At 32.2% G+C, this 23,702-nt stretch overlaps 1 protein-coding gene across 1 annotated transcript; it reads right to left on the bottom strand.

Moving 5' to 3' along the window:
• Nucleotides 1–19,893: 19,893 nt before the first annotated feature.
• Nucleotides 19,894–21,285, bottom strand: LOC134687585 (dynein light chain Tctex-type protein 2B-like). Its single transcript, XM_063547998.1, has one exon. It carries the CDS (start codon nucleotides 21,017–21,019, stop codon nucleotides 20,393–20,395), a length of 627 nt encoding a protein of 208 aa, XP_063404068.1. The 5' UTR covers nucleotides 21,020–21,285; the 3' UTR covers nucleotides 19,894–20,392.
• Between the last annotated feature and the right edge of the window lie 2,417 nt (nucleotides 21,286–23,702).

Consider the following 23,702-nt stretch of genomic DNA (forward strand, 5'->3'; position numbering starts at 1 on the left):
AAATTCATAAGTAATACAGAAACAAGAATAATTAAAAATGAAAGATAACGGAAAGACAAACAAGTCGTTTCATAAAATACTTAATATAAAACTAAAGACTGTAATAGAAATATCCCATCATAACTAGGGTTGATCTTGGGTGTGCGATATGATCATGGCAAATAAGTATAAGTCATAGTAACACACATTGATCATTCGTACAGCAAATTTTGATCTAAGCAATGTGAAAAGCTACCTCTAAAATAATCTCAGGTCAAAGGTAATGCTTTACCAATGTATTTGTTGTTGAGGTAAATTACTCTCAAAAATAGTCGACTAAAAATGAAAATACAGTATAGTAATAATTACATCTTGACCAAAAGTTAGGTGAGAAATCTTCCTGCAAAAGATCCCATAAACGATAGAGGGAAATCGGGATTTGGTAAAGCATGCCCCATCGGTTTTATCATGCTCTATTCTAATTCTATACATTTCTCAAAAAATACCAATAAGGTGGTAACAAATTCAAACGTATACATTTCCATTTGAATATCATTGTTCTTAAATACAATTCATTTAATAAGAAACACAAGCTAGAATGACGAAGAACCAAAACTAAAGATAATTCTTTTCATTGCATATATTGGTTATGTACTAGTATTTCTATCTTATCATGTGCACACCAACTATCTTTTTTTCAAATAATCATTTGATAATGAAAGTGTACACATTGATTCAAAGGTTTTTTGGTATCAGAATTTCATAGAGGTACTCATATTTAGTTAGATTTACAAGTCATACATTAAAATTGTTATGGAGACAAAACTCTATCTGCCTTCATTTTTACTATGCACTTTTTACTATACTAGAACTGTTATTAAACATGTATATGCGACAGCTATGGAAGCTTATAATAGTCACGAGTTGAACAGTTCTCAGCTCAACTTGTTGACATAAATAAGTGGTAAAGTTGCATTATATCCAACCTTGTTTCTCGTTTCTCGTTTTGTTTATATAGATTAGACCGTTGGTTTTCCCGTTTGAATGGTTTTACACTAGTAATTTTGGGGCCCTTTATAGCTTGTTGTTCGGTGTGAGCCAAGGCTCCGTGTTGAAGGCCGTACTTTAACCTATAATGGTTTAATTTTTAAATTGTTATTTGGATGGAGAGTTGTCTCATTGGCACTCACACCACATCTTCCTATATCTATTGTGTACTTGGTAGTGTGTACTTGTTTAGTTATTTTCTAAACTTTCCGACTTTCAGAAAGTGTACTTGTTAACTTCCTCTGAACAAGTTGACTTTGACAAAGTGAACAAAAAGTATAGACTCTCCTTGTGTGCATGGTCTTTGTTCACTTATACCATACAACTAGTGTGCTAGTCGCATTGCAACATATCTTGTATACTTCATTTTGTCACTTGTTTAGTTGTTTTCTTAACTTTCCGACTTTCAGAAAGTGCACTTGTTAACTTCTTCTGAACAAGACGTTAGTTTATATCAACAAAGTAAACAAAATGTTTATTCTCATCTTGTGGTGTTGTTTTTGTTCACTTTCCTTGCTAATAATGTTTACTTGTCGAGTTGTCTCTCACCTTTCTCATTTACTAAAAGTATACTTGTTTTGTTTGTATATAACTAAGTGTACTTTTCACAAATACACTTGCTTTGGGAATATTGCAAGTTTATTTGTTGAAAGTTAAGATCAAAGGTGACCATGCATGAATCCATGTTTAATCAGGACAGGGGCATATAAAATGTGCAGCGGGTTTAAACGTTTTGACCGGCATATCAACCTTCATCCTAACGCGAGACAGTAGTTTAAAATATAACATATCATAATGAAATGCATATAACTTCAACGTCTGCAATTTAGAGTGCTACTGTTAAAGTATAATTTTTTGTTTTCAGCATATCCGGCAAAAGCCACAAAGATTTAATTTTTGAATAAACTATCAAACATAGTTTAATTTGAATCCAAACGGGCCAAAAATCAATTAAAACCTAATATATGTATTATGAAACTTAAACATTATGCTTATTACCAATAAAAAGATTATCAAGTTCGAAATTTGGGAGTGTCTATGTTACCGTTCTTGAGTTATGGCCATTTATAAATATAAAAAATGCTAAATCTGCCGTTTCTATTCTCTAACTTTAGTTGCCTCAACCAAATCTTATAAAACTTATATAAAATGCTTTAATATTACCATAAAACACAGATCAAGTTCGAAATTGGGGGTCACACTTAAACTGTTCCTGAGTAATCATGCCTCTTTTATAAAAAAAATTAATAAAAAAAAATATATATATTTCCAGGCGGGGGCATCTGTGGCCGATGGAAACATTCTTTAATTTGTTTCTAAACGCCTTTTTAAAGATATAGAGTTGATTTTTGGTATGTGAGTCTACTGTGTTGAGTTACAGATCCAGTTTACGTTTCGTTGTGCTCCTCTGATTTTTGCCGAAATTTGGGGCTTTGGACATTGAAAATTTCTGGAAAAAAACAGTTAACCAGACTTTTTTCTAAACGCCTCCAGATATTGGGCAATGTTTGGGATGCGATTCCACTATGATGGGTAACAGATCTAGTTAACGTTTCGTTCTGCTCTGGTATTTTTTGCCGAAATTAGCTATATATATATATACGTTGGTGACCTTCTGTTGTTGTTTTTTTATTTGGTCGGGTTGTTGTCTCTTTGACACATTTCCCATTTCCATTCTCAATTTTATTGACGGTTTGTGAGTATTAGATACACCATGAGGGCGTTGTTATCCCGAGTTGGTATATCTAATGTTTACCTAAATATTATAATCAATGTAAATGATAGATTTCTATAATGCAAGAGGGGGCTGGTCTTTCAGCAATTTTGTCCTCATTTTATTGGAAAACATGATAAATGCAGGGTATTCAATTACATTTAACGACATTCTTGTGTCATCTTCGCTAGCCAAGGGTTACGATCCACTCCCGCTCTCTTCAAGAGCGGGAGTGGATCGTAACCCTTGGCTAGCGAAGATGTTCTTGTGTTAGTAGTATATAATAATGACATAAAAAATCATAATATTATAAAGGATATATTTTTTAACTCTTGTGTAAAATAATGATATAAATATACGAATATATGATAGGATTGCCAATGAGACGATTTTCAAAGTGGCTCACTGCGAAGTCTATCTAAAATGACCCGAAATGACTTGAGTAAAACATATGAGACGGGACAAACCAACGGCCAGATTTATACCAACAAAAGTGCATACACTAAAATGTCTCTTCTTATTTACTAGCCACTGACATAATGTTGATAGTCCTAACAAGAAAGTCTTACTACAACTATTACGTAAACTTAACACGATTCAAAAAAATGAGGTCAAGGCCATATAAACCAAACAAGAAATACATGTACACCTTAAAATCAATCAATACACTTAACATAATTGACCTATTGCTTACATTTTCTTAGAAACAGACTTAACTAAGAAAACTAAACATTGACCAATGAACCATGAAAATGAGGTCTAGGTCCGAAGAACCAGACAGTCATGTACAGCTTAAAATCCTTACATGCACCAAATATCGTTGACCTATAATTGCATATAGTCTTATAAAAAAAAGACCAAAAATCAAAAACTTAACTTTGACCACTGAACCACCGTCGGACAAATACCAACAAAAGTGCATACACTAAAATGTCTCTTCTTATTTACTAGCCACTGACATAATGTTGATAGTCCTAACAAGAAAGTCTTACTACAACTATTACGTAAACTTAACACGATTCAAAAAAATGAGGTCAAGGCCATATAAACCAAACAAGAAATACATGTACACCTTAAAATCAATCAATACACTTAACATAATTGACCTATTGCTTACATTTTATAGAAACAGACTTAACTAAGAAAACTAAACATTGACCAATGAACCATGAAAATGAGGTCTAGGTCCGAAGAACCAGACAGTCATGTACAGCTTAAAATCCTTACATGCACCAAATATCGTTGACCTATAATTGCATATAGTCTTATAAAAAAAAAGACCAAAAATCAAAAACTTAACTTTGACCACTGAACCACCGTCGGAAAATAAGATCAAGGTCAGAGTACACCGGTCAGTTGGACATGTACGCCTTACAATCAAACCATACACCAAATATAGTAGACATTGCATACAGTAGAAACAGTCCAAAACACAAACACTTTACTATAATCATTGAACGATGAAAATGAGGTCAAGGTCAGACGACACCTCACAATCATTACATACACCAAATATACTACACCTACTGTTTATAGTATCTGAGATAGGACTTGACCACCAAAACTTAACCTTGTTCACTGATCCCTGAAAACTGTGTGACGGGCATGAGGACCTTGCAAGGTACTCGCATACCAAATATAGTTACTGTATTACTCATAACAAGAGAGAAATTAACATTACAAAAAATCTTAACTTTTTTTCAAGTAGTCACAAAACAATAAAAATATTAAAGGTCAAGAACAATTGACACGTGACAGACGGCAACTTTGTAACATAAGGCATCTATATACAAAGTATGAAGCACTCAAGTTTTCCACCTAAAACATATAGCTTTTGAAAAGTTATCTTACATCGCCGCCGCCGTAGCAGACGCCGATGCCGGATCACTTTCCCTAAGTCGAGCTTTAAGCGATAAAAGTCGCAGGCTCGAAAAAACGAAAAACGAAAAAAGGTGCGAGTCAAGGCTCCACTTTGAATGTGTACTTTGAACTATATTTGCCTATATTTAATAATTTAACCGTTTAGGTCTTGGACGCACGGTGTGTTGATTCATTGGCAATCATACCAACACATACATAAGTTTACATTGATGCATATTCTTTAAATATTTACATTTTTTTTTGTTTGGAATATAATCTTAAAATTCATCTTGAAAAATAGTGGAAAACAGTTCAATATTTGACCAGAGGGTCGACTAAAGACGGTCAGTCTTGAGATTTCCAGGTACCAAGAGGACATTTTTGAAGTAAAGCACAACATGTTATCGTTTTTTTCAGTACGTGTTCTCATTGAAAAATGAAGCTATTTACATCAGTAACCCATTCAATAAGCTCTAACCTCATCAAATTGATAGAAATGGTTCAAATAAAGGAAAATGCAACTTTTAAATTTATTCCATCCTCATAACATGAAATAGATGGTCTTGGATATATAATTCAAATCATATCTGATATGGATACCTTTCAATTTTCACACTAAACTAAAAATGAAATTAAACTTTCAGAATAAGGTAATCTAAATTCCAACAATTCGTATTGATCATTATAAAAAACTTATTTACTCAGTATTGCGTAGCAGTAGTCTAGTCAAAATAGATGAAAAATGTGGCCAACCTCAAAAAAATTGCAACAGAAATTTTTTTGTTATTTCTCATTTCTAAAAGGCTTTATTTGTAACATACTAAAAGTCTACCAAAATATCTGAGTGGGAAAATGGATTTTTGGGGTAAAAAATAGCAAAATTTGACAAATATAGCGAGAAACTGGGAAAAGCTTGTTAAACATTCATTATTGATGATAATCATTTCAAATAAAAAGTTTTACAACAGGTTATACAGTGTTTATGAAATAAAATAATAAAAATAGGTGTGTTTTTCATAAACATGGAATTTTAGGTGAAAACATCCGATTTTTGTTGGATTTTGAGATTTACAAAGCCTGAATTGATTACAAACAGGACAGCAAAAATATAAATATTGGTAAAAGAGGTTCATTTGATAGTTTAAAAAAGACAAAAACCTTTATTCTAACTGTTCCAAAACTTTACAGCAATACCTAATTTGGTAAATGGTGATTTTGGGTAAAATATAGCAAAATCATAAAAAAATCGTTAAAAAATGGAAAAACACCAATTTGGAGTTTTAACTGTTTTTAAATCACTCTAAAAATAGAAAACTCAAATCCTAATAGAATAATAATCATATCAAACAAAATTCATAGTTAAAAAAAATTGAAAATAGCTGATTTTGGGTGGAAAAGGCTAAATTTGGTCCAAAATGGTCAAAAACTGGAAAAAAACTGATAAAATTCATATTCAGCACGTCATTGAGCAACCTCATGGTTTTTAGCGAAATTGCAAGAAATCTTAAATTGAAAATAAATACAAATCTGTTAAGAAATTTCAATGAGTAAAAATCATTTTGATACACTTCAATTATTGGGGTCCTTGCCGTTTCGGAATTAGGGACAATCAAGCGGTGAAAATTAGTTTTCGGGTTTCCAGACAGTTCCCTATGTTTAAGTGTATTGCTTTCTTTAAAATTGTACCTAAAAAGGTTCTGAAATCTAATTTACTCGAAATTGCGCAACAACCAATTGAAAAATAAAAATGCAATGGGAATTAGTTTAAAGACTCGAATTGCTAAGGGTTATGTTATTATGATATTGGGCCCCGTTTGAAATTGGTCCACTTTGAGGTCAAAAGGGTCCAAAAATTAAACTTTGTTTGATAGTTTATTCAAAAATTGAATCTTTGTGGCTGTTTGCCGGATATGCTGTATCTAACACAAAAAATTATACTTTAACAGTAACACTGTCTCGCGTTAGGTTGAAGGTTGGCGCGCCGGTCAAAACGTTTAAACCCGCTGCACATTTTATATGCCCCTGTCCTGATTAGACACGGATTCTTGCATGGTTACCTTTGATCTTGACTTTCAACAAATAAACTTGCAATGTTTCCAAAGCAAGTGTATTTGTGAAAAGTACACTAAGTTAGATACAAACAAAACAAGTATACTTTTAGTAAATGAGAAAGGTGAGAAACAACTCGATAAGTAAACCTTTTTAGCAAGGAAAGTCAACAAAAATAACTTCACAAGATGAGAATAAACATTTTGTTCACTTTGTTGATATAAAATTGTTCAGAAGAAGTTAACAAGTGCACTTTCTGAAAGTCGGAGAGTTTAGAAAACAACTAAACAAGTACACAAAATGAAGTATACAAGATGTGTTGCAATGCTAGTATCAGACAAGTTTAATGTTACAAGTGAACAAAGACCATGTACACAAGGCGAGTCTATACTTTTTTGTTCACTTTGTCAAAGTCAACTTGTTCAGAGGAAGTTAACAAGTACACTTTCTGAAAGTCGGAATGTTTAGAAAATAACTAAAAAAGTACACCCAATCAAGTTAACAAGGTTGGATATAATGCAACATTACCACTTATTTATGTCAACAAGTTGAGCTGAGAACTGTTCAACTCGTGACTATTATAAGCTTCCATAGACAGCTGACCTAATATATTGAGCCCCTACAAATGATTAAGACATAACTTATAACCCTGCAAAACTAGATCAGTACAGTTCAAACGATTTGTTATTGTCTTTTCCGATGTCTTTTGTGCATGCTTTTCGTACCTGGACTCCAAAACATTTGGTACTTAAAAACCTAAAATCGCTATTCCAAAATTCGAGTTGAGAGAATGTGGAAGGTTATAGTTCAATAGACGCTATCATGAGTTGTACCGAAGGTAACTATGTTGTCATATCGATAACAATCAATGGACTTCACTTACACAAGGATTTAGTACATGTACACATTGACTCAAAATTGCGAGTTATTTTAAAGGATTATATAAAATGGCAATTTCTATAACTATGGCTGTCATCAAATACTTTGTGTTTTTGTTTCCTTTATAGTATAACAAACTTATATAAATGTTGGAAGTGAGCTGATTGATATTTAAACCAAGGATACATATTTTCTTTATTCGTTGTTATGGGCATTGAACTAGCTTTCCGTAACTGCAATTACTCTCAAATCTGTACTGTGTGTCTTTTGTTGTTTTGTGCTTTGTACTGATCTGATGAGTTTATCCTTTTTCAATCGAGGTTTTATAGTTTGTTCTTTTGTTGTGCTGTTGTGTTGTACACCACTGTTTCGGGTAAGGGAGTGTTTTGGCGCCAGCAAATATTTTAGCCCGGCCACATTTTGTATGTTCCTGTCCAAAATCGGGTGTCTCAAATTTAGGGGTTGTCGTTTGAATATTATATTTCTTTTTGTTTTGTTTTGCTACATAAATCAGGCCGTTAGTGTTTTTCGTTTAATAGGGTAATATCTTTCATTTAAGGATTACTATGCGTAATGGTTTTTTTTCATTGTTGAATACCGTACGATAAACTATAATACATGTAGTTTTACTCTTATTTGGTCTCTGGCGGATGGTTGTCTCATTGAAAGTTGTACCAATTCTTCGTATCTTTATATTTCAATAAATCAATAGCTTTAGAACCCCCACAGTCACTGTCTGAGTGCTAAAGATATTTAGAACATATGGGCAATAGACCATTGATAAAATGTCTGATTTATCATCACATTTTTTCATGTATAAATATCTTACCTTTACCCCAGACGTTACATACTAATTCGATATTTCAGTAGTATGTGACCTTTATTTGATTTCATAACACCTTATTGGTATTCTGCACTTTTTACTAATACTTTAAAAACCTCACTCAACATAAGCTTTATATAACATATTATATATATATTTAAATCTTTATCTAATATGAACAGATATACTGAAACTCTTTTTTGTTTGTAATTTTAAATTGATGTTTGGTGTTTTAATAGCGTAACTTGGCGTTACACGAGAGAGCGAAACACATTAAGAGAGATACCTACATTTTAATATGTGTTGATGATCTTGATACATACAGAGTTTTAAAATAAATGTCACAAAAGCAATAGTCTCATTCCTTACATGGTACATGCATTTTCTAATATAGACATTGTTGGATCAAACATAGTTTGATAGCTAGCTAAACCTCTGACTTTTATGACAGTCGCATTCAATTATATTGACAATGATGTGTGAACAGACATAAGAGGTAAAAATGTCAAGATAAGGACAAAACAGTCAACAGTGTGTTTTTATCTTAATCACTATGAAAACAAATAAATATGTAACAAATAAACACAAGAAGGCATATAGACAAAGCACATAAGCAAAAATGAAGAATTCCAAAACCTACCATAGCACAATAAAGCAATGACGGGATCAACACCAAAATAGACTTAACAATAAAGTGATATTCAAAAGGCAGACAAAAGAATAATATAACACGTTAAATACAAATAAAAAAATAATATAACACGTTAAAGACAAATGAAACAATTATAAGACGTTATTGAGATCATGATAACCAACGTCAGTACCATAATCTATACTTCAAGACCATTGTGTATTATTGGAGATTTTTTTTTATACTAATCAACAAGGTTTTGGTACCTTTCGATGATTTTTTTTTATAACAAAAAAAAGACGCTCTTTGACATACACCTGATTCATCTGCTTTCTGCTTAAATACTGGTGACGTTTTACAAAGTCTGAGAAGAAGCTGCAAGCTCTTGAATACCGTTGAGGTTGGAAAATCTATATTCCATGTGCATGTGTATTGGTATATTGCTTTAAAGTGGAGAAATTGATCATTTTAAAATAAAGATCCTCTCGTTTTTCATAGATTCTGAAACTGGAATGACCGTGTATGTCAAATTGGAGTATAAGTCTAAAAATGAGGCAGAGGAAACCGTGTCAGTTGATTCTTTAATTTCTAGTTCTGCTGGGAGATATGTTTTTGATAATTTAACCCAAACCAGAAGTTTGGATTGTTAATTGAAAGAACATTAACAATTTATCTGAATATGAAATTAAATCTTCTTGTTTTTTACAAGTGTCTGAAGGAACTCCGACTCTTATGAAAATAAGACTAGGTCGCATAGTTTGTTTCAAATAGGAATGCCGAAAATTTGTTGAAATTTCTTCCTCCAAACTCAACAACTATGTTGTCAATAAGAAAACTACTTTTATGTGTTATGTCAATAGATTAACTACAGGAAAAGGTTGACGTGTGCTGTTACTAATGCGCATGCTAGTCATCCTGAAAATATATAAAAGTAAGATATGGTGATACATATTATAAACTATGCCGTCAGTCTTATATAGCAATTCAATCGGTTATAAATTTTGAAGAGAACTAAAAATGGCATGTATAAAAAATGAAAATACACATGTAAATATGGTGTGTACTCGTCGATGTTCTGTATTATCTTCAGAAGTTAATTATGTATCAGAATATTTTACCGGACATAAAACCAATGAGGTTGAAAAAGTATAGGCAAAGTTACCAAATGTATTTGCCTGAGAGAGATAGACTCCTACTTTCTTAATTATTTTTTTAAGAAGGAGGTTCATCAAATGCATGACCCGAGCGATAAGCATTATTTGGTCTCCAAAATAGCAGAAATAGTCAAATTTGGCAACCCTAACAAAATCATATTAATTTTTAAACAATTTACGTGGTCACAAACGCGTCGAAAAAAAGAAATAAAGATATCAAAGGGGCATAAAAAACTGATAAGGCGTAGATAAATAGGCAGCTCCATGGTTAAAAAAAGAACCAAAAAACAACGAAAAGACAAACAAGTCGATGCACAAAACACCTCGTAAATAGACTAATTAAGCAACAGGAACACCAACATGTGATCTTGGGTCTAGTGCTAGGGTAGGGTCAGCAGGTCTTATTCCACTAGTGGCACCAATCAGGTTGCTCAAGATACGTTCAAAATGTTGATCATTCTCATTTGGTGTTATCACAATCGATGAAAAGTAGACAGGAATGAGGTTTCGACGGTTGGGAACATACCGTGCTTATTTGCGAAGATTGCTCATCATATGGAAATTGTTTAAATTGTACAAGTCCTACAATTATAGTGTTGAATCTGTTGAAGTTGATGACAGAATATGTATACATATCATCATCATTTAAAAAAAAATATAATGCCATTGATGATAGACTTCTTATAATTAGATATTTACCAAATATAAAGATACTCTTTGGAATACCTCGCAATAAATGTGATATATACAAAGTACAGAGGCATATGTAATATGATACAAAGTATTATTTCCTACTCCAAAATCTGATCACATAACTGATCTATTGCTAGTTCTGAGGATATGCAATTACAATATTGTATATCAAATGACACACAGAAAAAAATAGCTAAAAAATGCCAATTTTCATCCGTACAGCATAACAGAAGGTATGAAATTGGTGGGCTCAGTGGGAATAGTTTGTTGTAACAAACTGTGTTTACCCTCTTTCACGAATCTGTTATCATTATTATTATTATGAACTATCATGGTAATTAAAAGCTAAAATACTATCACGAGATCACACGCAATGATTTACTAAAATTGTAAATGACTCTCAAAAATAGTCGGAACAACATTGAAACACAGGATGGTAATATTTACACCAACAGTTCTACCATGTAAGAAAGTTTCCCACCAAAGATCTTATAAAAGATTCGATCGAATTGAAATAATTCTGAACATGCCCTCAGTATTTGTCTTTTCATGCGAACGAAAATAGTTTTGAAATATTTTCGAACAATGAAAAATATAATGTCAATAGTATTCACAATTGATATATCACATTATTCAAACTAATGTATAAAATTGTCAGTTTTCCATAAAAGCAATTCATTTAATACACCACAAGAGCATCTTAAAAAATGAATGACGAAGGGCCAAAACAAAAGCTCCGTTCATTTCATATGTTGGTTATTGACTAGTATTTCTATTTTCACATGTACAACCATCTCATAATTATCTTATTTGCATTTGATAATTCGATAATGGTGGTTTAACTGTTGATGCAAAGGTTACTGGTATTAAAATTTGCATGTTTACTTAGACTTAGAACAATTGATGTAAATGGGTTTAAATAAAATGAAATTCCTTATTTAATCATTTTGTCTAAGCATTGAATATATCGCCCATAAAGTTTGAAGAATCTATCAAAATTCAAAAGAACAATGGCGAATGTACCAATAATAATATTTGAAAATGCATCATGATCACAAAAGAATACCAATAATAGAATGCAACCTGAATGGCAACATTGATTTACTGTTTGTTTTCTTCATCAGACACTATAGTTTGTACATTGACATTGCAGTAATCGCATTTTAGGGAGATCAATAATTAAACATTAAACTATGTTCTGCTTTTAACTATACGAGGTTACACGTTAATTGATGATATAGAAACTACGTACTGCACATGACCTGTATATTTATAACGCTAATACATGTCAATGTAAGACAGATGACATGCTACCTCCTACAGATGACAGAGACGTCACTTATTACCCTGCAGAACTATTAAAGTAAAGATGGCCAGGTTGTTGTCTCAATGGCACATTCACCGTTTCCAGTCTCAATTTTAATAATTGAAAGACGATTTCGAATGGTCTAAATATACCTTATGGATGGAGAGTTGTCTCATTGGCACTCACACCACATCTTCCTATATCTACTTATGTTTTAGTCAATGTCTTGTTTGAACTATGTCCTCTTTTTAACTATACGATGATACACGTTTAAACTCATGTTTAAATCTTACCTTTACCTCAGCCGACATATACTTTTTCAATATTATGTGACCTGTTTTTGCTATCATTATACCGTATATAGTAGACCTTATTGGTATTTTGTTTGATTTCACTAATACTTTAAACACCAATCTCAGCAGAAGCTTAAATTGTAATATGTAATAAGTCATAATTTTATTTTAACTCTTTTATATGAACAGATATTCTAAATTAAGGCAACAGTAGTATATCGATGTTTAAAAGTCATTACTCGATTGAGAGAAAACAATTCCGGGTTACAAACTAACACCGAGGAAAACACATCAACTATAGTTGTTAATGTTTGTGTCGTTTTTGGTCTTTTGTGGATAGTTGTTTCCTTGGCAAAATCATACCACATCGTCTTATATATATATATATATATATATACAACTCGTCTAAACATCAACCCAACAATGTTAGATCTGTAAATTTGCTTTCGCAAATTTTTGGTTCTTCCCTCGCCGGGATTCGAACCCATGCTACTGTGATATCGTGACACCAAATCGCCTGCACTGCAGCCGTCCCGCTAGACCACACGACCACCTGGGCTCTCAAAAAAAGAGCTTTCGCTGGCCATGTGTTACCTTTCCACGTCAGTTTTAATCTAGCGGCGTACTACAGTACATGATATATAAGGCATGAAGATGTTATTGTTACAGATCAGCTAAATTATCTATAGTAAAGGATCCTACAAATTAATGTAAGATACAGTCACAGAAAATAATTATATTCATAAGTACGTCTGAGTCAGTGACAACCCTACAACAGATGTATCCATCGGATCGCCATCAATGATGGTGATACATGGCTGTGTACATAATGTATATACAACTCGTCTAAACATCAACCCAACAATGTTAGATCTGTAAATTTGCTTTCGCAAATTTTTGGTTCTTCCCTCGCCGGGATTCGAACCCATGCTACTGTGATATCGTGACACCAAATCGCCTGCACTGCAGCCGTCCCGCTAGACCACACGACCACCTGGGCTCTCAAAAAAAGAGCTTTCGCTGGCCATGTGTTACCTTTCCACGTCAGTTTTAATCTAGCGGCGTACTACAGTACATGATATATAAGGCATGAAGATGTTATTGTTACAGATCAGCTAAATTATCTATAGTAATATATATATAAGAGGACCACAAAGGAATAACAAGATTACTGAAGTGCAACAGAAACAAACGCCAACATACATATATGTATAGAAACGAGCTATAAGTAAAACAAAACCTGTCATATTCCTGACTTTGTACAGGATATTTAAAGAAAACGATGGTGGGTTGAACCTGGTTTTATGGCTAGCCAAACACCCCGCTTATATGACAAAATTAGAAAATGTATAATTCTAAAACTCTAAAATTCAGCAGTATATGGGTGATATTTCCAGTTTCAAATCCCGTAAAAATAAATTCACATACAACATACGTTATACTGTATGAATTTATTTGTTCTATCGTGTGCATTGGCTTCGCCGGTGCTAATTGCAGAACCGCCCAGGTGGTCCTATGTTGACACTCTCGACTCCAATGAGGGATTGAATGTTATATCTTAGGCCAAGTCTTTCCACAGAAATGAAAATAGTTATTCTCTGCTTCTAAACTAAGCACGCGGTATTGATAGGAGAAAGAACAAACACTGACCGACTCAGAGCCAGACAAATGTTCCAGGGTAAAACACATTGTGCACTTAGGCGTTAAGAGTCTTGCTCAGTGCGTGTGTCAGTGTCTGCAGTAAAGTTCATGGTTAATTATATTCATAACATTATAATAACAGCACATGCATGTTTCATTATAATACGTTATTTTGATTGGCTAACAACAACCTAGCGTCATTCTGAAATGAACCTTCGTTTGAAAGTGAAATGTAACATTTATGGCACGAGTTTTCACAATAAAGTCCACAGGTAAATGAAAGAAAAGAATCATAGAAATCGTGTTTTCGTGATCTAAGCCCCCCCCCCCCCAATGTAATTAAAAGTATTGAAGGCTTATTAAAGTAATTTTATTGGATTGTAAAAGCGTTGACCGTTTGCAAATTTTTAGAATGAGGCGATTGTGCGCTTCATATTAAATGTATTTCGGTCATCGCTTTAACACCTCAATAAATTAAAAAAAAAGAAGCATTCAATTCTTAAATCATTATGTTTTCGTTCTTGATATGACATTGAACACTAATTTAAAAAAATCAATCAAAGCTCAGAAAACAAATCACATGTGTTTCATAAACTGTTGATATAAACTGAACATTTCTTTGATCTCAAGTAATGCCCGGTCAATATATTATCACGTTAAACTAAATACAATTTGTGAGTTTGATAGCAAAATGATGTCGTTTAAGTATTGAACCACTTATATCTGTTCTTTAAATCTGGAAAAAGCGAAAAGTCAAGTAAAATAAATCTCATTTATGAAAGGTGTGTGAACAAACACTTATCTTTGAAGTGTCAATTGATTGTATTTTTCATAACATATCATTTAAATGCCATTTTATTATAAATTGGATATATCTAACAAATTAGTAGTAAATGGCAAACATCAGAGTTATTTTTGTAAAGTTGAAGTAATATGCAATTTGAAATGTAAAATAGATAATAAATTATTTAAACTGTGAAGAAGATTACGCGACTACCTATTACACAGTTCTATTGCAGCAAGAAAACGTGGGAACAAATTGATTCCAAAAAGTAAACTTAAGTTTAATGGTGATCAAAAGCTTTCGTGTTTTTCTTTAAAAGTAATTGAATTAATACTACTTTAAGGTCTATAGGGAAATGAAAATTTAAACTTGTATTTAAATCTGGCTTTCAAATGTTTGGGTTTTGGTGTTCCTGATAAAGGTTAATACAGAAAAGCGTTTCGAACGCACGTTTATAAAGTGTTATTTTCGTTTATCAAGAAAGTCAATAGAACTATATGCTACACGGTTTGAATTTTAAAAATAACTTATATATGATCAACGTTCTACATCAGCATAAACGAACACATAATTCCGATTGGCATCAACTCGTTTAACTACACAACACCATTGTAAATAATCTATCGTATACAAAAAAATGATATTTCTTCAGATTTTCTATTCATTTTTAAAATTTATTCCGTGTCATTGGTGCTGCAATTCATATATTGAAAATTAAAAGTAACAAATGTTGATAAGCAATACACCAAAATCTTAAATATGAAAACCTTACCGTCGTAGAATTTAATAATTGAATTTTGATGTTATTTTGAAGTCAATAATTCAGCGCATAATACTCCAAAACAAATTCATACATTATTAGAGACAAATTATGCGATGTAAGTATGTGTAATATTTGGAAAACCTGATAGCTATATATCTCATTGTTCAGATTATACATACAAGAGAGGCAAACTATACAAAAGGGAGTATTTAAACTCAAAATTAAATCAATAACAAGATGACAACGCAATGGCAAAAAAAACAACAGAAAAACAAACCGACAAACAAGTTTATGAAACAAAACATAAAAAAGAACGAGAAAAACGAACCCCACCAAAAGACCTGAGGTAATCTCGGGTGCCTCTGAAGGATAAGCAGATTCTGCTACCCATGTGATATCCGTCATGTTGCCCATGTAAGAACAAACCCAGCGGTAAGTCTACTTCGTTAGGTCATATTCGGGGGGGGGGACCTGACAGGGATGACGGGATTGTGTTTACGCCATTTTGAACATATTCGTCGTCATACTTGAAACATATATGCCAAAACGGTCAACCAACTCGTGATGGCGTCCGCAAAATTTTCGAAAGGCTGATTTCAACTTCTCCACTTGGATCGACCCGGAACTCTTCGTTAAATATCTTCCTTGCCAACACAATAACTGATACATGCTATTGAGATTTGTAAATATGTTAACGAAACTAATGCACAGAACGTCCAGTAAATATGATGCCTCGATTCGGAAGGGTGCTCTCTCTGCATTTAAAATTACCCTTTATTTGCTCTTAAGGGGTCGGTAGATGGCATGTCACAAGAATAAATTTCTGACGCTATGCAATTTACCATCATTTTCAATTGGCATACACAAATTTCCTATTCTTCTTACAGGTCGATCCACATTACAAGACCTGGTTATCATATCAATTTGAAATGTGTTCACGTCCTAAACATGCATGAAATATTTGTCACTGAACGAAAAACAAACAATAATCAATCGATGAGTAGTTCACAGTGATGTGATTTGAACCCCTTTTTTTCTCTATCTCTCTTATGTGTGTTTATTTTCATGGACCTTGTTGTTCTAACACCTATTTAATGACAACTTGACAGTTTGTCCTTCCATATTTATATAATAAATCAGATTTTAAACCAGAATAGTAATATGTTAGTATAAGACATTTAATACCATATCCTTAACCTGACTTATTATTTCCGAAACTTTGTACGACATTTTTATTTATGATAGATTTAGAACTTAATTGTTTGTAAACAAAAGAAAGTTGACATTGAAACAAAATATGTAGGTATTAGATTTAAAGCTACGTTATTCCTTATCCTTACTTATATATAGTATGTACAATTAACTTTTCTTTGCTGAAGTTAATAGAGATCCCAATTAGAAATGTGATATTGAGTCTTTTTAATTGGTTTTAATGAAGTTAATCTTGATTAAACCAAAAGAGAAATCATATCCACTTTAACGCATTACATTTTCAAAGTCAAAATAACTACACTGACTATGCTATTTTTTTTTTATGAAAATACAACTGTTCAATTTAATAAGGTGTTAACTGAATGAAAGCGATAGGTAAGGTTTTTCATTCACTAATCGTTCTTTGGTATAACGATTCCCTCCAGAAACTGGTCTTGCAAGACGGTATTTAGAAAGAGTGAAAGTGTGTATGTCGTGATAATCTGTGGTCACCAACATCAATCGTAATTTCCTCTTTTGAAACTTTTGGACTATCAACTACAACTTGAATAATTTGGAAATTTAGACAGTGGGTGACGGAAAATTTGCCTCCATGAATTTAGCTTAGAACCGCTCTGAGTTGCTGCGACGATTCTGAAATATGGAGATAGCATAGAACTGTCCCTACATGTAATAATGAATTTGATGCCTCCATTCTGACTAAACGTGTCTGCGTATTCACACATCTCGCACATCCAAACGGACGTTTCTCGATTCTAGTTTGGATATAACATTGTTTTATCCCATTTAGCTCTTGGGTTTGCAAAAAAAAGAACAAAATGTATGTTATCCAGGATAAAATTAATATCATCTAGATATTTATTTGGCTGACTAAATTGATTGCTTCATAAAGTCGTGCAATATCACTTTTCCAACTACCGTTTTCAGTTTACCGTTAAAATTTCAGTTGAACAAACGACTTTTTCTGAACGAATCAAAGTGATAAGAATATACAAACTAATAATATATAACCTAATACGCAGTCGTGTATATGTAAAGTATACATGCACTAAAAATTCAACGTGGTTTTCATTTAATCTCAAATGGTTTAAGTATCATGTATTGCCTTTGAGTTAATGTTCATGAGTTTACTTAATCCAAACTTATAACTGACTACGCAGTATATACTTTGCTCATTGTTGAAGGCCATACTGTAAACTACAGCTGGTTATTTCTGTGTCATTCTGTCTCTGCAATCTTACTCCATCTTTTCTTCTTTTCCCTTTTTCCTTTTTTTTGCGGGGGGCGGGGGGGGGGGGGGAGGATTATGTATAAAATAATATTTAATATTTTAAACAAAAAGTAAAATCACAAAATACTGAACTCCGAAAACGGAAATTTCCTAATCAAATGGCAAAATCAAAAGCTTACACATATCAAATGAATGGGATTACAATTGTCATATTCCTGATGATTTGATACAGGAGGCAATTCTTTATGTAGAAAACGAAGATAACACAGCGGAATATGCATTCAACATTTTTTAGATTTTTTAGATCCTCATCTCACATGGCTGTCTACCAACGTTTTTTTTTCATCTGCTGAACAGTTTAAATTCTTGTAAAATCTGTTGCTGTCCTGTATTTGTTATTGATATTATTAAAGTGATAGACATGGCATATTGTAAATATACCTACATGTTATTTTTTTTGTCTTCTAACTAAAACAGCTTTGTTTTTTTTGTATCTTAAAGCTTCTACACCTGCGTGTAATTTTAACTCCTTATTAAAACATTTGTATTACATGTTATTATAATTAGGAATTTAAAAACCTGTACTTTTTGCCAATTGATCAGTCTAAAGTATTATAGTGTTTTTAGGTCACACTATTGGAACCTTTAACAGTTTTAAAAATGTTTAAACAATACATTTTGTTAAATTGTATTAGAAGTATTATCTTGCTTACTGAAAGATGTGCAAACAGTTTGTCTATTGAAAAAAATTAAAACAACTACACATTCCTAAAGCTTGTAATCGCTATAAATTTACTGATTTTAACAAGATCTGGAGATGCAAGATACATGTACTTTATTTATGAAAATAAGAAAATGTGGTATGATTGCCAATGAGACAACTCTCACCCAAATGCTAAATGTAAAACAATTCAAACGAGAAAGCTAAAAACTAAATATGATAAATAGCAACAAAGACAATCAAATCTGCATTTAAGGGCTCGGTAAACAACATGTATGTGCCTTGAAAGTTTTCTCAATGTACAATTAAACATCCAAACAAAATGTTTGTAACTATGGAGGGAATTAAGTAAAAGTAATGTGTGGTAATGAAATCCTTGACTCGATAATTTTAAAGATATACAATAAATCACGTTAATTTAAATTCAAAACATCACCACAAACACAATCAAAGCGAGCGAGATGTGATATATAACACTGTAAGATAGTGTGAAAGGAACACTCTCAAAATAAGGAAAATTAACAATAAGGAACAAAAAATCGTTCGTTTTGTTGTAAATGTTTGATAACAGTTTTCCGTGTTAAACTGAAATGTTGTTTGTTTAAATAAACACTTAAGCAAATCACTTTTCGGGGGTTCGATTAATAAGGTTTCTTTAAGGCGTGTTTTGTAAATGTAAACCTTTTCATAAAATGGTAATTCCTTTAAATTACATTAATTACAAATATGTTATTTAATTATCCACTGAGATATATGTTAAAATCTGGTATACAATTTTTGCATAATAACTTAAGTGTGAAAGGGTGCAGCTTTAGGACTAGTGGTTTTTCGACCTAATTTCTTTTTAATTCGGATCTATATTTCACAAATCCCTTCATTCAATTAAATCTATACGTTAAAAAGTTCTCTTGAACTGGAACAAACCATCCTTTCAAAGTTGCCTTGTTCGATTCTTTTCACAATCAATATAAAGACGCAACTATGGCACAATATTTTGTAAGCTAGTATACTGTGTTAGTTTGCAAATCAAACAAATATTGTAATATAGCTTATTACATATAAAACTGTATGTTTAAAACTATTGATTTCACCACAAACAAAACTTCACAAGAATTCAATCGATTTCGAACATGCTTACCAAAGCAATGAAAGAAATTAGTATTCAAACCTACATGTTATGTACAGAATATGTCAAAATTCTTATCAATAGATTTTTTAATATCTTAAATATTCAAAGTCTTCCATTCAATTAGATTGTAATGTTTTGTTTATTCTTGAATTTCTTTTTTTTTTTAAACGTGAATAAAATTACATACGTTTAACTCTACCATTAAAAAAAATAATACTGTGCCCTCTGTATAATTGAATATGCCATTATTCGTCAAACACCATTTAAGTCAATTTATTGTACATATATAATTTGTGTCCAACCGGTACATCAATGAATACGTTCCATTTGAATTGAAATATATCACAATTAAATATTTTTAAATTTCCTGAATGTATTTACCAAAGACACAATTGTGAAAATTCAATACAACATTTTTCTGAATAGCAATGATTTTGAAAAAGAGTTATTAAAGCACGATCTACCTATACACATATTGCTTAATCAGTCTATAGAAACTGCGTATACCATTCCTACAGCATACAGCGACTTGTTACGATACACATATTCTGAATAATTGTCAGCACTAACGTTCCAAATACACCGACTTGTAAAAGACACTGATGGACTTGCTTCGTTTTCGCCTATCGCTACAATCACTACAAGTTTGTATTTATCAAAGTCCTGCGCTTTTACTGCCTGTTTGATTTTCTCTGCTAATAATTTTGATTGACTTACGCAAATTTCTGGCTTATATGTCATATCTGCTAGCTCATTTTCCAAAATTTCTTCAATAACACTTTTGATTTTGTCAGTTTGGAACTTAACCTCAGGTTCAAGCTTGTATGTATTCTCATATTTAACATTTTTCTGTTGTGCATTAGACGTCAATATAAGCGCTGATCTTCCAGTGAGTGATTCAACCACTGACTGTCTCCTATGCGCCATAGACATTCTTCTTGAAATATCCGATCCGTAAGAAATCGACTGCTTTCTTCCGTAATCTTGTGAGCCTTTTCGTTCAATGTCAAAATGAATTTCTTGCGGTGCAATTGATTTCTTTCTGACCATATCTGGAGGTGCTAACGATTTTTTACGCGCCATTGCGTTTCTTTTATCAACAGATGTCATATTAGCTTAATTCTTTAAGTAAAAGCTTAAATAAACAATTCCAAAACTTTCTTCGTAATACCAATATTGGCAATCCGATTTTCTATCAACAATCCTTTGGTTGTTGTATTGGTGTACACGTCGACTTTAAAACTTCAGTCTGTATGGAGCACAGGAGTACATATGTATGCAGTTCATCAAATATGATACGTCATTTATTGAATGTTACTTTATCAGATACTTGTATCCCGTAGTGACAACGGTGAATCCTGATAAGAATAATATTATTTTAAAAAAGATACGATTGACACATCATGTCACGTGTTCTTCATACTTTAAACCCTTCATTGATTTAAATAATTGTTTAATGCATTTAGATCGTCCTTAACAAATTTTTGATAGAGTTTAAATACCATCTATATGGTGAATGCATGGATAAATGCGCACTTTATTTGAAAAAAAAAATACAAAAAAGATATACCCTTCATTAATACAATTATCGTATAAGTTTAAAATCAGCTGATTCCACTAAATCACTAATATTTTTTGTATATTTTTTTTTATAATTATAGAAATTACAAGGCCTGAGTTTTCGAATGCTTAATATGTATTGGGAGAAAAAAAAATGTTTTGAATAGCAATTACTTTTCAAAAAGATTAAAATCAAGAATGTGTCCATAGTACACGGATGCCCCATCCGGACAATAATTTTTTTTATGTTCAGTGGACCGTGAAATTGGGGGGTCAAAACTATAATTTGGTATTGAAATTAGAAAGATCATATCATAGGGAATATGTGTACCAAGTTTCAAGTTGATTGGACTGCAACTTCATTTAAAACCATCCTTGACCAAAAACATTAACCCGAAGCGGGACAGACAGACGAACGGACACACAGACCGATAAACATAATGCCTATTATGGGGCATACAAATAGGGCATACAAATAACATTATATTTACACATAGCCTGTCATACTGACCACTATAAAATGAATGTTAAAAATGCTTCTGCGTTATGCTGATCTTAACCTATAATAAGTTATAATATAGTCCTTCGATGTCCAATAATAAGGTCCTCCTCTAACATAGGTACATTAATACTGTTTTTTTTTGTGGAGCTTTAAATCATTGGGTCTATGTCTCGCTGACATTCTTCATTATTATAATATCTTCTTTTGTTCATATTAATTCAGACATGTGACATATTGTAAAGCTAGATGTATTAGATTTTGGATTAGATTTTAATTCAGAAAGATTTGCAAAAATCTACTGCATATATATGTGAAGTAATTAAAGAAAAATTTTAATTTCGTTTGTTTGTTATAATTTTGTGGTCGCTCTTGTCTGGCATGGATTAAGTCTAAATTATAGCGGAATTCCTCCAATTTCATATGAGCAATAATAGATATCGGGAAGTTGTCGTACATAGTTACGTAAGGCTGTACACATGCACGTTTATTTTTTTGTATTTATCCATCAAATATTTATACAGATAATGCACAAAACATACTGCGTAAATCAAGCGCTGGTCACATGCTTAAAATCTCCTGTAGTTCTGGCCAAATTAGCCTTTTTGAAACATATTTATGACACTAAAAACGCTTTTACCAAAGGAAATAGACAAGTGCTGTGGAAACATACAAGATGTTTACAACAATAAAAATATATCGTAAGCAGATTACTTTAAGTGTTAATTGATAGTATTCAATCTATACGAAGTGTATTAATCTTAATCTTAATCCAGAGTTATTTAATAGAAACGCTATAAACACCATAACCTAGTCCCCGTTCACTAGCATTTTTTTTATCGGTCTAATTTGAATCGATCTAAATAAAACCAGTTAGCATTCACATTATCTTCAATCATAACGATCTCTATCGGTCTAATCTGAACCACTGCGTTCACACTACAATTAAAAACGCAGTCGATCTAACCTTTTTACCCGTAAAACTGTAAACAATGTGTATAAATAGAACTGATTTATCAAATTCATGTGTTGATACACTGATACACACATTTGAAACAAAAAATGAATAAAGTTATTGTTTCTCTTGAATCACAAGTTAAAATTTTAATACTGGTGTTATTGTAGTTTTCTTTAATTTTGAAAAAAAATAACTGTAGCAACGAAGTTACAACACGACCCCGGAAATACTGCGGTTCCTGCATAGAAAATAAATCAACATAAGAAAAGAAGACACAGATTTCGCAAATCTAAGCTACGGCGAAGACAACATGTTTTCAGTTTGTTTTAAAGGTCTTTTAACAGAGAAATATGGGTTAAACAACAAACCTCTTATATAGTTTTGCCGCTATACATGCCCATACGTTATTTTCGATTTAATCGTACTAGTTTACACCGATCTCTGCGTTCACATTTAAAGTTAGATCGGTTTACTTTAGATCAATTCAAACTAAACTACCTCTTTTGGTGTTTTATTTTAGACCAATTGATGATCGATTCAAAGCGTTCACATTAGCCCTTAAACCGATCTAAAGTGAACCGGTCTAGTTTATATCGATAAAATTGTCCTATTTCTGACATTTGGTCGGGTTATAATTTGTTGTCTCTTTGACACATTCACTATTTCCATTCTCAATTCCAGTTTGCTTAATCAACCATTGAAACTAAGTTACTCACGAGTAACATGACTTTTGATACCAAAAACGGCACGAAAAGTTATAAGAATGTTCAAATAAA

The sequence above is a fragment of the Mytilus trossulus genome, chromosome 1, assembly GCF_036588685.1.
Source record: "Mytilus trossulus isolate FHL-02 chromosome 1, PNRI_Mtr1.1.1.hap1, whole genome shotgun sequence".
Lineage (NCBI taxonomy): Eukaryota > Metazoa > Mollusca > Bivalvia > Mytilida > Mytilidae > Mytilus > Mytilus trossulus.

What these genes read in the sequence shown, in the direction of transcription:
- LOC134687585 (XM_063547998.1), bottom strand. Translation starts at nt 21,019, where the DNA reads ATGACATCTGTTGATAAAAGAAACGCAATGGCGCGTAAAAAATCGTTA.